Raw genomic sequence first — 15,000 nt, 5'->3', positions numbered from 1 at the left:
TATCGGTCTTGTTCAAGCAAGAAATTGATGAATAAAATTGCCAAAACCTTGCTGAAAGATAACACCAAAACGAACCATCTGCAATTATTTTTCCAAAATTGTCTTGGGGGAGACCCCCCTCCTAGCAGGAGGGGGAGACCCCCTTCCGCACCTACCCCTCACTCGCAGCTTCGTTGCTCGATCGTGCGTATAGCTGAAATAGCCTCAGGAACGCCCCTGTATAATATTTTAATAAATAATATATATATATATATATATCATGTATTAATATTTATTTATATGTGTATTATTTATATATATATATATATATATATATATATATATATATATATATATATATATATATATATATATATATATATATATATATATATATTTATTTATTTATTTAGTTATTTTAATTTTTTTATATATAGACATTCCATTAGTGTACAAACTACGATAGTTTTTTCTCTGAATGATTAGACGTAATGGTTTCTCTTGTTAATAAATTTCTGATTTATTTCCAGATCGCTGATGGCATGGCATATTTTGAGACAAATAACTGTATACACCGCGATCTTCAGGCGATGAGGGTTATGGTTGGGACGAATAATGAAATCAAGATCGCAGACTTCGAGCTTGCTCGTCGCATCATTCAGGATAATATTTATAAAGGGGACATAAGTGAGACAAACATTATTAGAGGCCATTGCATTATCACATTGTTTTTCTAGTTCATGTTTTACATATTAAAGTAAACACACTGGTGACGTTGCAATCGTTCTCACTGAATGTATACTTCTTAATGGTAATTAGCTTCAATATTAGTTTAAGCATTACTTGGACTAGTGATTGACACAAGGTAATTAGTTGTATTTAAAACAAAATGCCTCTGCTTTTTTCGGACATTCAGTTGGGGTGAATCGATCTTAACGTAAATTGATTTCAGACGCTTTTCATCACATTTACTTGCCTGCTATTCTTGCGATACATGAAAACTTTAATAATTTATAACAAACGACACCAATCATTTCCTAACAAAAATCAAATCGTTATCATAACATACAGGATATTTGTTAATTTCAGTACAACATCGTAATATCATTGCCATGGTGGAGCCACCCGCGAAGATTGATTATAACTATTTTAAATGACCACTAATAAAGTGTAAATTCGATCTTACAAGTTACATTTAAATTAACACATTTTCTTTATATAACATGCGTTTAGACGATACAAAAAAATCGAGCTTTGTTTAAAGTCACAAAAAATAACATTATGTGAGAACGCATTTGTCGCTTGTTATCTTCGTGGGGAAATAGTGCTCTATTTTCTGCTGCCTTCATCTTTGTCGAAGGATTATATGATTTTATTTAATTCCATCAATTGTTATCTATTGTTAAACTTTTCAAATTTTTATGTGCATATTTTATAAAAAAGAATATGCAAAGCGGTCTTATATTGAGCCTGAGTGAAATGAGAAAACCTTATAATTTTACTCGAGCTAGGATGGATGAAATGATTGATTTGTCATTCTCCGCTCGTTCATAGCAAAGAATTACACTTGTATCCAAGTATCGCACTGACATATCACATGTTAAGTAATTAAACTTTTTTGCTTAAAAGAGCATGTTGATTTTATTTATGATATATCATGAGTATGTTGTTAACTATGCGAGGTTTTGCTAAATTATTTTAAAATTCTGCTAAAAAGTTCAAAAGTAGTAAAAACTATAGTATTTTACAAAGCAAACCCAGACATGCATATAACTTGTAATGAGAGTGTTTCTGATATGTTATTTTAAGATTGCGTTTCAGGTGAAGCATTTCCCGTCAAATGGATTTCCCCTGAAGGAGCATTTTCCCGAGAGTACAGTATCAAGTCAGATGTATGGTCATACGGTGTTCTCCTTTATGAGTTAATCACTTTTGGCCGTGAACCATATCCAGGCAAGTCAATAGAACATATCTTGTTCGTTTCAGCTTATACTTATTTATTTAAGCTAAATTAAAACGAACGTCCATGACTTACTGAGACATTCTAGATTAAATTTCTTGGAACTACTGTGACTTATATGCAAATGGTAACACATTTCGCATTGCAAATATGTATGTTGCAAAACGTTTCATAAACCACAAAAAGGATGAACAATTAGTTTATATTGGAATTTAAAAAGAAAAACCAAGTTGTAACAAAACCAATATGATATAAGATGATTAATGTCCCAATGATTCGTGAAAATGTTAGCGGAGTTATCACTTTACTGCTTCTACCTACTATGGAAATTGTAAAGCCAATGCCATGCTATTTTACTAATCTCATTAATAACTGTGATGTATCATGTGTCAAGGTAACTTTACCTTCTGTCCCCAGGTATGAAAAATAAAGAGGTGTTGAGCTTCGTTGATAAGGGCTACCGCATGCCTCTTCCTACGGATGGCCCAATCCCCTGTCCTGAAGTTTACTACGAGCATATGCTCAAGTGCTGGGACCGATCACCCGAAGAGCGACCTACCTTCGCGTACCTTCAGGACTTTTTCACCAACTATATGTCGTATGCAGAGAGGAGGTACGAGACTATTGATTAAGACAGAGAATCATAACCAATCAACTAGGAACAACAAAGTATAATTCTAAGGAATATGGAATTCTGCGCCTGAGCCCTCTTGATTAAAACGTTGCACTAGTTTCTTCCCTTGTTACCAAAAGACTTCCATTGAGCACGTCCGCCTTTATACCAGACTTCTTTAATATTTATGCATTGTATTTAACGGTATCTCATATAGATTTTTTAACATTCCTTCTAAGAGCCTTTTAAAGATATTGTGCAATTCTTCAGAGCACACACAATTTACTGGTATGGCATATATATTTATACAAATCTTTGTAAGAGCATGTTAATGATATTGTGTACTAAGCATACTATGTAACTTGTGTTTCGTGCACAGTGCTTATAACAGTCTCACACAAGCAATATTCCATCACTCTGAATATTGTTCAGCTAGTACAAACAGTTTTGTATAAATTGGATATGAATGATCAACATTCTATAGAGCATTATATTGTTCCTATACGAGCGGATTGAAACGTTTATAATGGTAGTGAAGTTTAAAAAGAAAATAAAAACACTTTGTTCCATGATGATTTTTTTTTAACATTCTATTGGTAACGCCAGTATTTAAACAGCTAGTATTCCAACAGTTCCTTAATGGTTATTTAAATGTTTTTACAAATTTTGTATCGCTCATTATAAAGATTAATTGTGGAATATATTTTGTTTGCTCTGGTTTTGAAGCAACCAATGATTTTTATTATGCCTTGTCAAGCTACAATAAGTGAACATTCCACATTCATAAGCTGTGTCATAAGAAAATATTTGATCAAAGGTTATCACTAGCTTTCAAGTAAACAAAATATTATTTTATTATTAGATTACTTTTAGTTTTTTTCATGGATTATTTCACCATAGTGGTAAAAGGTTGATCAAAACAATCATTTTCATTACTTTATTCTGTTTTTTTATTTTGTGTCATCACGTTATGCCTCATTTTGTATCGCGTTTGCATTTAATTGTATTTTTTTTTGCCTACACTAGTGGAACATATATCTTCACAAGTTTAATAAAGGTCTGTTATGATAACATAAAAATGTCGATTTGTTGTAACACGCCATTGCCCAAATATTGTAATCAGTATAATAAGTGATGTTTTAATTATGGCTTGAAATCGTGTAACATACATCATGGGTAAGGACCATAATATTATTTGATAATGATTGTGCATCAATGTACTAGAAAAGAAATATGGCTAATATGTAAAAGTAAATTAGGTATTGAGAATAACAATGTTGTAAAAATGTGTAATATATCTGTTTGAAGCAAATATATACGTTATTTCCGTATATTTGTTGTAAGTGCCTCTGGTAGCTGCGTATGGGCCAATGTTTACAAGGCCACTTAGAGAAAACACGAGATTCCTTAAATTCATATACTTAATAATTTCTCTTGTGTTTTTATTTATGTCCTTTCACACAAGAAATGTTTGAAACAATAAACAGAACCCAGAAAACAATGTTCCTTCAAGAACAACATTTGATTTCTCTTAGAAGCTTTTTGAATACTGGACCGAGGCTTCTGAACGATGGTAAAATACAATATAATGAGTTTATGTTTTAGTATCAGGAAGCCAGGTGAAAATGGGTTCAGAATAAGGTTCAGATGTTTTATGCCTCATTTTATGTTCTTTTATTTGAACCAAAATATGTACACAATTTAAGTATGTGTTATTGCATATTGTGCATATATATATTTTGTATAGTGTATTGAACAATTTTAACAGTGTTTGACATTTGTTATATGTGGATGTTATACATGTAGTTTTGGTTATTTATAGTCTTTGATGTAGTTCATTTCACGTTTCACCATTTTCAAATTATGCAATAAACATTTTCTCAATTTTCTTTTTTCTTCATTTGTTTGATATAAAGTTGTTGTTTGCAACTGGTTAGCAGGATTGTGTGCTAGAGTGCAGTTACCTCTCTAATTGTAGAGCCGTTGCAACATTGTTGCATTTATGTCATGCTATTAAGCTGCATGTCAGGGAGTGTTTAAAAAGTACTGCGGAAGGTTTTTAGATCCTTTTGTTTCTTGATAGCCTGTTTAAAATGTGACTTGGACCGTGCAGCATACGATTTTTGTTTCTAAATAATATAAAGAAGTAAAACTCCTGCTGCTGGAGCAGTATTGCATTCTCATTATATACAATTAGTTGGTCCTTTATTTAAGGCAAGTGAATATGCAAAACAGTACAAAACAGCACAATATTGAACACCATACACACATATAAGAATAAAGCTAGGGTCACCGCCTTGGAACGGTCAATGCAAAGCATTGGGGGATTAAACCGGTTTTAGAGCGCTTAACCTCACACTTGTACCAGCAATATTCATGATACATATACGTGTAAATAACAGTTAACCTCATAGCATTGCAACACAAATTTAATAATAATACGAGGGAATTAACACGCATTCAATGTAATTACCATTTAATTAGTCAATGGTAGGGAAGAGACCAGAGCAACAGAGTTACAACTTTTTTAGGAATAATATAGCATCATTAAGTTAATATTGCAGATCATCATCGAGCAAATACAGGAAGAAGCAGCAATAATGGGTGTAAAAGATCCATATTACATAGCTTGGTTGTTTATGTGACTGCTAAAATAAAATCAAACAAGAAACGACCGTCAGAGAGAAAATATTAATTAAGTTTAACGCTATAAACCCGATGACCTATGCATGTAATAAACTATACTGAAAAGATCTTTAAGATAAAACTTGCAAATGTATTGTAAATATAATTTTAATGGTAGAATCATGACTAGAAATGTGTGATTTTATTTTGACTTATACGAGGACCAGTCAGAAATGTTATTTTTTGATAAGTGTTCCTTGTAGCTGATCTACCTATCAACTATATGATAATTAATTAGGTATAGATGTTTATAAAGAGTTTTGAAGATGTCTAAAAAAAAATTATTGAGTGGCTTGAGATTTCTTTTCTCTTAAATACAAATTACAAAGTTTTGCCTTGCTGCTAGACAAATATATGCTTTTAAAGCACTTTCATAAAATGTTTGACATTAATATTGGGTTTATCTTGGTCACTTGCGAATGGACATTTTAAAGTTCATATCATTTTGTATTGTATATATTCCAAGTGTTGCCTTTTTAGATATATAAATTTATGTTAATTATATTATCAATTTAGAATAACATGTCATGTAAATTGGTATTTTTATAATAATGTATTAAATACCTGTAACTGTCTGTACAAATCGTTTTTTATTAATTTCAATGATTGTGTGCATCACAAGGACATGCAGAAGATATGCAACATAATTTATTTTTTCGATTTCCCTGTCAATAGCACAAATGTACACCATCATAGGACGTATCGCGTTTTTCATCCATCCCCTTGCCTCAAGCAGTTTGAAACTCCCTGCCTCAGCCATATGTTCGCCACATAGTTAGGGATTTTAAAATAACTTAGCGCAAAAGTAAAACATCATTACATGTGTAAAACAACCATCTCCGTACATGTAAGATCACCGTCACACATATAGGTCAACAGCAAATGTGCTAAAAAAAATTTTTTTAAATAGCCACCTAAACACAATTATGAAAAGAATGACCCAAATGTATAACTGCGTCTGATGGAGACCAAACAGAGGCTGGTTAACAAAATGGCAATCACAAATTGCGTTTCAGATTAGTGGGTGAACTTAATAATAGCAAAATAAGTATCAATGGTTGTCTGTTTACAGCAATGATTTACTCTATGGTAACCACTATTTCTAAAACTGGTTTAAACTCTTCGAGTGAAAAATCTGACATTTTACCTTCAAAACCCATAGATTTGAAGCTTAGTACAGCAGATGGTTCTTTGCTAAAGTAATGATGGTATATAGAAGACACAAATGCGTTTCTTCTATGTCAAATATTGCTTTTGATGTGCCAAATTTAGTTATCAAAGATAAATCTTTTATTTGAAATTGTCCTGTAATTGTGGGCACTAATGTTATAAGACTTATACGTGACTTGATAATTTCCCAGGATGACCATTATGCGATTTCAGATGAATAGAAAATTGCTATTGTTTCCAAAAATGTTACATCACTTACAGCCAAACAATCTAGCAATAGACATGTCAAGTAAGGCCCGTTTTAAACAGTGTCTTTGAATTGTCTTCCTAGAGGGGATAATCATGCTTTATCCAATGTTGTCACTGAAAATCATAACCCTTCAGTTAATTACTCTGTATGTCCAAGAGAAATCTATTTGTAACAACAAGGCAATTGTTGCAAAGTTTCTGTGAAAGTTTGCAACATGACTAGCAAGCCCTTTGTTTTTAAATCAGACCTGTAGTAGTCTACCTATTATGAAAATTATAAGGATGCGGCATATCATGTTAAAACCCTGTCTCATGCCTCATCGGTCGGGGTCACGCTTGGAAGTAATTGATCAAATTTGGCCAAATAAGATTATGTTCGTTCATCATTTAAAGTTTTAGACAGAAATGACAACAATAGGGAGGCTGAGTGTCGTGTGTATCGTCTCATTACATCAAAAGTCAAGGTCACACTTGACAAACGGATACTGTAGAGGCATTCGTGCCCTGTGGACCAATTTCTTAATCAGCACGTCCTACTTTTTACTTCAGCTCGTACCATCATCCCTTTAAAGTCGCCAAAGATGTGTGTCCATGAACTCAGGTGAGCGCCACCAAGGCACTATTGTATTTTTTAATGTTCAATCTTTCCGGGAGGCATTTATTTATTCAATGTGTGGATTGTGAGGCAGTGCAAACCTTTCTTTGACAGGCGAGAACGCCGCGAGCGTTTAGTTGCGCTGACGTGTCGACTGAGGGCCTCGCTAATGTCTTTTGCTAAATGCCCGCATACTGCGTCAGTATCACTTTTCCACGCGGCGTCTCTCCAAAATGAGATTGTCCGAAGGATCATAAAGATCGTTACAATTGTTTAGAATATTTTAATGTAAGACTAACGAAGGAACTTTATAAACACCATAATATTATTAGAAGATCTTGTAAAGGTATCTGTCGACCTCCATTTCAATATAATTAATACATTGCTATGAACCACCTTACTGACAAGAAATATCCAAACGAATGCAGTTGTAATAATTTGGCAATAAGTTTCCTTTCTGTTGACATCGGAAAACATTTCACCATCTGTATTGTGGTTCAGTGTATTGCTTGGAACTCATCCAGTGTCTTCTGTTGATCGTGTTTACATTTAGGCGAGTAAGTTGGTTTCATTTTCCTAGTTCCGAATTCCTAATTCAAATAAAGAATAAGGAACTTTTTTTAAGCTTAACATGTTTAAAATAAGCTGCTAAAAAACCGTAAGAGAATAAATTGAAAACACTTAGCGCCAGTTGGTATTAAACCCGGATTCTTTTGATAACTAGGAGGACATCATATCAACTATGCCACCTTAACCTTTTTCTTATAAACAATAAACATACTTCATTATATATGTATAACTTTATTTTTTATTATTCATTATTGTATTGTCCCATGAATTAAAAGTAGTTTATCTGCGTACTCATCGAACTAAATGCCACCACAATAACTTAATTACGGAAGCATAGTTATATGTTTACATTCCTTCACAAAAAGGTCTAAAAAATAACATCGCATCTCATTTGTTGTTGTTAATTACAGGATTTCAATTGAAATGAGAAAGCACTCATGCGTTTGAGAATTAATTTATGCAAGTACACATTTATTGGCAACATATATGAACAATACCAATGCATAACCACCTCTTCTCAGACTCAAGTAACACAATCAAGTGATTTTAATAGCCAAGTTTGCTAGAACGTTTTTTACCAGGAAAAATATGTTCCCAAATGATTTTAATGCGCGTTTTGCGTAGCGGTATCGGCATCGTTTTTTGCGTTAAATGCGTATTCTTTTTGCGTTTTATGCACATTAAATGCTTATTTAACAGTCTCGAAAATGCAGAAAATACAATCTTTTTTACCGGTTTATTTTATCTGTATTTAGTCTGCATAAATACTTAAAATTCCTTTTAAGTACATTTAAGTATTTTAAGTATATTGTCAAACGAAGTAATACTGCTTTTTGTAAATATATACAGAAACAGTACACAGTATATACATAAATGTTGTAAAGGCGCATTGAATATGCAATTAATACGTTGCAAATAACGCTCTGGGTAATGTGCGTTATATGCTCTTTTTCGAGAAGAGTTAGAAAGAAACATTAATCACTTGAAATGCATAAGCGTAAGGCCTAATATTGTTTACTTGCAGATGGAATATTATTTTGTATTGCTATAACTATCAAATATAGCTACCCATACAGTGCGATAGAATGCTCGCATAATTGTTACAGTGCAAGGAAAAAAAGACATTTTAAAACAAATCACTTCATGCAATAATGAAATAATTACCAAGTTTACCATTTTAATTGATTGTTTGTATAATATTTTACAATTGTCATAATACTGTTGGTGCATCTTATATAGGATTAGAATCATGTATTAAAACTTACAGAACACATGGATTCAAGCTGACGAAGTGAATAAACAGTCCCTGATGTTTAAAACAAACGTATTCTAATGTTATCTTCATAGTTTCATACTTATGGAAAACTACTGCGATTTCTGTGATAGCAGTTTTAATTAGCGTGATAACAAAGTTGGGCCGCAATGGACTTTACTTACAGCAAAGCAAAAATCTATGAATTTAACTAAAACTGATTGATCATTGATCAAAACATACTATACGATATAATTGTGAAATCATAAATACAAATATGTTTGTTTATATTGAATCATTAAGGATTTTCATTTCAAGACACAGACGACTCACAAGCTAAACACATTATTACATTGTCAAAGTCCATACTTAAAATTTCTACTTAGATTTGTTGTTAAAATCAAGTAAATGTTAAGTTGAAATTCTTGTACATGCATGTTCCACTTACACTAATCTATGTATAAGTATTACTTATTACCTTTTTAATTGTAATATTATTTGGGGGAACACATTAAAAAGGCATTTAACAAATATATTTTATAAGTTGCTTTACTTCTTTTTTCTGTTTTAAACCTAGTTATTGAAATAAAAAGCGAGTGTATCTGAATTTACATGAGTTTCAGTAAACCTAAGATAGTTTGCCTGGTCAGGGTTGCAACAGGTTTTTCTGACCTTTGGTGCTTTTATTTTATTTTTGGAGAAAACAATCCGCGTATAAGTTTCTTGCAAATGAATCACAGGTACATATTTCTCTGAAAAACAAAGAAATGTTTTCCTAAAATAGAAAAAAAATGTTTTTTATTTTAGTTTGTTCTTATGTAACAGGCATCGTAATTTAGAGGTTATTAAACAAGTATAAACAAACCTTTCAAAATAATGCTCAGCGAGTATATGACACTCTTATTAATATTTTATCTGTTTATTTCCGACTAAAATCATGTTTGCATACTTTCAGTATCAATAAATTTATCTTAAAAGTCAAACTGCAGAAAATTACCTTCTGAAAATGACTCGTTCTGATTGGTCAACAATCCAAGTATTAACGTAATATGTTTATTTTCGACCAGTCATAACGAGAGTTACATTACAGTCCTTGCAAAATCTTAAAAGAACAGATTACTTTATCTTTCATTTCATGTATTTTATCAGATTTTTCTCAGACTTATCGCTGTATAACATGTCTGATTGATTTTATTAGCAAACTTGGTCCAATTTTGGGGAAATTGTGGTAGAATTTATAAGGAAAACATTATTTGTTTGCATGTGGCAAAAAGTCAAAAGAAGGTGGTTATTTTGAGCAGTTGAGAAGTCTCATTGACACGTTGAAATGTATATACACTTCATATTTATATACTCAACAGTAGTTCAGACTATTTTAAACTAGACAATAATAGATCAAATTTACGTTTTAAACATTACGTAATTATGAGTAAATTGTCTTTGATCTACTAAAATGTATTCAGGTTGTTTTTTCAGGCGCTACGTTTCAAATTAAATAGAATTTACTTAAAATTATCTTATTTTGCATTGATTTATTTTCAGGGCTTAAGTTTTCCATAATAGTGTTAGTCTCAGAAAATGTTTTTCTCTTAATTGCCAACGGTCAGGACGACATAAGCTGTGACTACCCAGCGAAATAACCCTTCCAGATCCAGATACAAACAAACGCGAGTCATAAATATTGTTGGTTTTACAAAATAAAATAAAAAAAATTTACAATATGATAAGACTATTTGCCAATGAAAAGAAGTAACAACAAAGTATCAAAGTTTATTGCCATTTAAAACTAAATTCCAATTATTATGTAAATGTTGGTTCGTAGATGAAATGGTCGACCGGTAGATTAAGTAGTCGAACGGTAGATTTAGTAGTAGTAGAACGGTAGGTGTATCAAGTAGTAGTCTAAGTAGATCACATCAGTAGTAGTAGTAGTCGAACGGTAGATGTTGTAGAAGTAGTAGTAGTCGAACGGTAGATGTAGTCGAACAGTAGATAAAGTGGTGGAGTAGTATTGAGATTCACGACCCCAACTAATGCCCAGCCGTCAATGACCAGAGCCGGAAGTGAGCCCCGGAAGACGTGTTCTGCGAAGTAGCAAACTCCGAGCTGTATCAAGCCCAGAAGTAGACTGCAGATAACCCGAGCTTCATCAAGCCCGGAAATAGTGTTCTGTCAAACGACGAGCATACTGCCGGAAGTAGAATGTTGTCGAACGCCGAGCACACTATGCCCTGAAGTAGAATGTATTGGTGAAGTATCACGTTACCGGCATTATACTGGTGTAAACGGTTCCCGTATCGCCGCATAATAACGAGGTGACGTAGGTCCTGTCAACGAGTATGACGCCCTTTAGTCTTGCAGATGCTCATATAGCACTTTTTCTTTCTTTAATTATATTCTTGTTACATTTATCAATATAAATCAATTAAGGACAAACTTCTATATCTGCCAAAATCGGCGAAAAGGTCCCTTCAGCGGATACGGAACCTCAAAATTGTAATTAAAGGGTTTTGAAAAAAAAACATCAGTATATTTGTATCGACCGACAACCCGTTTAAAACAATACCAAGAACGCGTGACCTTTTGATAAAGAGTAAGTGTCATTTTATAAATAGGCACGCTCAATGCACACGCACTAGTGTATCGCTTTGATCTTTTAAAGGGGCCTTTTCACAGATTTTGGAAAGTATTAGTCATTAAATGCTTTATATTGATAAATTTAAACATTGGACCTTAAAATCTCCAGTAAAAAAACAGGAATACAATTTTAAAAAATGGGAAAAATGTAACCATCAACTGGGCTCGAACCACTGACCCCTGGAGTATTGGAGTAAAAAGTTTCCCGCTTAGACCAGTCGACCATCCGTGCTCATGCTATTAGCGGATTTATTTTTTTCTTATATAAGCAATCCTCGTAGATTCCCAAATTATAACGACAACAACAGAACTTTCCAAATTATTCAATCGTTTCGTGTTGCAACGCTTTATAATTTTCATGTTTTCAAATCGTCAAAGGATGAATGAAATGGATATTTTAGAGCATGGTAAATGTTCAGTATTACTGTTTCCTCTCAAAATATCATAACTGAAACGAAATTTTGCGAATCTGTAAATTTCCCAAACGTGAAAAGGCCCCTTTAAGTGTGGCTTCGTCTTTCAAAAGGGGCAAATTAAATCAGCGTCTACAAGTATCACTGGATTAAAAGAAACTCGCGAACTTTCCAAACTTTATTTGCGTAGGTTCATTCTCAATGAGGGAGAGAGTTTACAAGTATTGGATTTGTAACATTTAAAGACAGTTAATTGAGAAATGTTAGGGTTTTGTCATAAGAAATTTTCGAAAATAGTAGCAAGGACGGTAATCATTTAACGAGGTATTTTACCACAATGAACGGCGACAAATATTCCGAAAAATAACCGATTTAGCATAATAATAAAGTCGGTCAGGTCTTTTTAAAGAACGGGGAACATAACATAAGCGTCTACAAGTATCACTGGTTTAAAACAAACTTGCGAACTTTCCAAACATCATTTGCATAGGTTCATTGTCAATGAGGGAGAGAATTCAAAATTAGTTAAAGTGGCCTTTTCACAGATTTTGACATGTATTGAAGTTTGCCATTAAATGCTTTATATTGATAAATATAAACTCTGGATCTAAAAAGCTCCAGTAAAAAAACAAGCATGGTTCAGTATTATTCTTCCTCACAAGTATAATAACTACAAAGAAAATGTGCGGATCGGAAACAATTTTTTTTTATTTTGTTAATTTACAAAAACGTGAAAAGGCCATTTTAATGGAAGATAAACTAAGTTACTAAAAATGCCGTATATTGCGGACACTTACACCTCAGCTAGTGATATACAGTCGCAATTCTGTAACTGTCAGTGTATGCCAAATCGTCTGCCGATTTATACTTGTAATCGCTCGGCAGCATTAACCGCCAAAGCGAGAAACGTGCTTTTCATGAACTCGAACTGAACAGATTTTCAAACTGACCAATCAAATAGACATGAACCGATCATGTTCACATCACTTTATATCGTATAAGCGTGAATTAGTGAGGCTTGTAAGTCTAACATAACAATTTACAAAAATATGAAGAGCGTAGTTTATTAAAACCAAACGTATTTAATGGCGTTTTGGCTTAAAATATATTTTATACCACACTGAATAATGTGCCTTACAGAAAATTAGTTAAAAACCGTATTAGAAACAAAAAAAACACCGGACAACTCTGAAAACTTACATAACTTGACAAATGTACAGCTCCGTACAAATGAGGCCCAATAATTTACTTTAAATAACAATCAAATGGGTTCTATCGTGACACCCTTAGTGGTCCCATCTATTATCCTCTTTTTATGTCAATTCATCTAGTACTTTTAGCAGTTGCACTGTTGTTGATCTTTCAGCAAGAAATCCAAAATGAGCGTCTGTGAAAAATGTGTTCCTTTTCGTTTGTTGTGTGATGTGGTTACGTATTAAGTTTTCCATGTTTTCCAAATGAATGAGATGAGACTTACAAGTCTGTTATTTTCGGCAATAGTTTGTTTCGCTCCTTGAAAATAGTCCTGATCTTTCCTTTTCCATTATTCTGGAACTGTACATGTGTTGATGGAGAATTGAAATATTTGCCTTAATGGTTCGGTCTATTCTAATTCTTTGGACATGGGATTTTTCTGTTTTTTGATTCTATAATAATTTTTTGTATATCTTCCCCTTCACGATTATCTTTGTCCTAACCTGTGTTGTTGCTTTTTTTCTAATATGGAGATGCTGTTGCTATGATTGTTTTCGGTCATAAAAACATTACTGAAGAAGTCTGCCAATATGTTCGCTTTTGTTGTTTCTTTTCATGTTTTTTTCCAGATTTGGGGTCATTTGGGTTAGAACACAGGTCTGCTATAGATTGTATTGTTTTGGTTTTAAGGTTTATGTGTTTCCAAATCTTCATTAGTTTTCACTTCTTCCGGTATCCCCCTTTTGTTATTCTTTCTTGCCAGTTTTGTCATCTAGGTTACTTTGTTTCTTACTTTATTGTACTTTTACCTTGATTCTGGGTTTTGAGTCTTTATGTATTTGCAATTGAGAGTGTGTGTGTTTTTTTTTTCGTTACAAGATTAAGGGTTTCCTTATCAAGCGGTTTTTCATGTTTATCTATTCTTTTTGCTGCTAAGGGTATGTATTTGTCTACTAATTCATAGCTTTTGCTACATAAGTTGTGCTACATCTCATTACTTTGTTGCTTTTCAAGTGTTCGAACTAGTTAAAATTTGCTTGTTCATCTTTAATGGCCTTAATTTCTTTTCCTTTAGTTCTTTTTATTTTTTATTTTTGTTTAATTTTGCACACGATTTACAATAGTGCAAGGGCGACAATATGATCACTTTTCCCTAGTGGACTTCTGTACTCTATGTTTTCTTTAGCGTTGACATCTTTCGTTATGATACGATCCAAGAAGTTTGGGTTATTTGGCTCTCTCCATCTAGAAGGTTTATCTACAATCTGGACCAGGCAGTTGTCAGGTAGGCATTATATAAATAGTATATAACAAATATAGTTTAAACTCTATTCATCGGTACCTCCATAATACGTCTTTTATATGTTTTTATATATGAGTCATTTGAACAATTTAATATAATAAGATCTTTCAAAATTAATATTTACTAAAAAAACAGTTTCAAGCAATACAAATTATTCTTTTTTATTCTGTTTACAATAGGTTTTCAATTAACTGTTGGATTAAAGAGATTAAATTCGGTAAATGATGGTGTTTTTTCTTTTGCAAACATGTTCCTCACATTTACATTAATTACAGTATATGTTTCATGTTAAAAATTACAAGGTCCAAGTTACATTAGAAATATATATTTTATTAGAAAATACATGCTATAGTGGAATAATCCAATTGGTAATTTACTTT

General features: G+C 32.6%; 1 protein-coding gene across 1 annotated transcript in view; it reads left to right on the top strand.

Moving 5' to 3' along the window:
• The window catches only part of LOC127852724 (uncharacterized), a 137,872-nt gene that overhangs the window by 110,615 nt on the left and 12,257 nt on the right, over window positions 1-15,000 (top strand). Inside the window, 4 exon segments of the mRNA XM_052386677.1 lie at window positions 510-666; window positions 1,801-1,932; window positions 2,357-2,552; window positions 7,366-7,453. Coding sequence (XP_052242637.1) covers window positions 510-666; window positions 1,801-1,932; window positions 2,357-2,552; window positions 7,366-7,453 — 573 coding nt within the window.

The sequence above is a fragment of the Dreissena polymorpha genome, chromosome 12, assembly GCF_020536995.1.
Source record: "Dreissena polymorpha isolate Duluth1 chromosome 12, UMN_Dpol_1.0, whole genome shotgun sequence".
Lineage (NCBI taxonomy): Eukaryota > Metazoa > Mollusca > Bivalvia > Myida > Dreissenidae > Dreissena > Dreissena polymorpha.
This window is presented reverse-complemented; position numbering and strand designations above follow the sequence as displayed.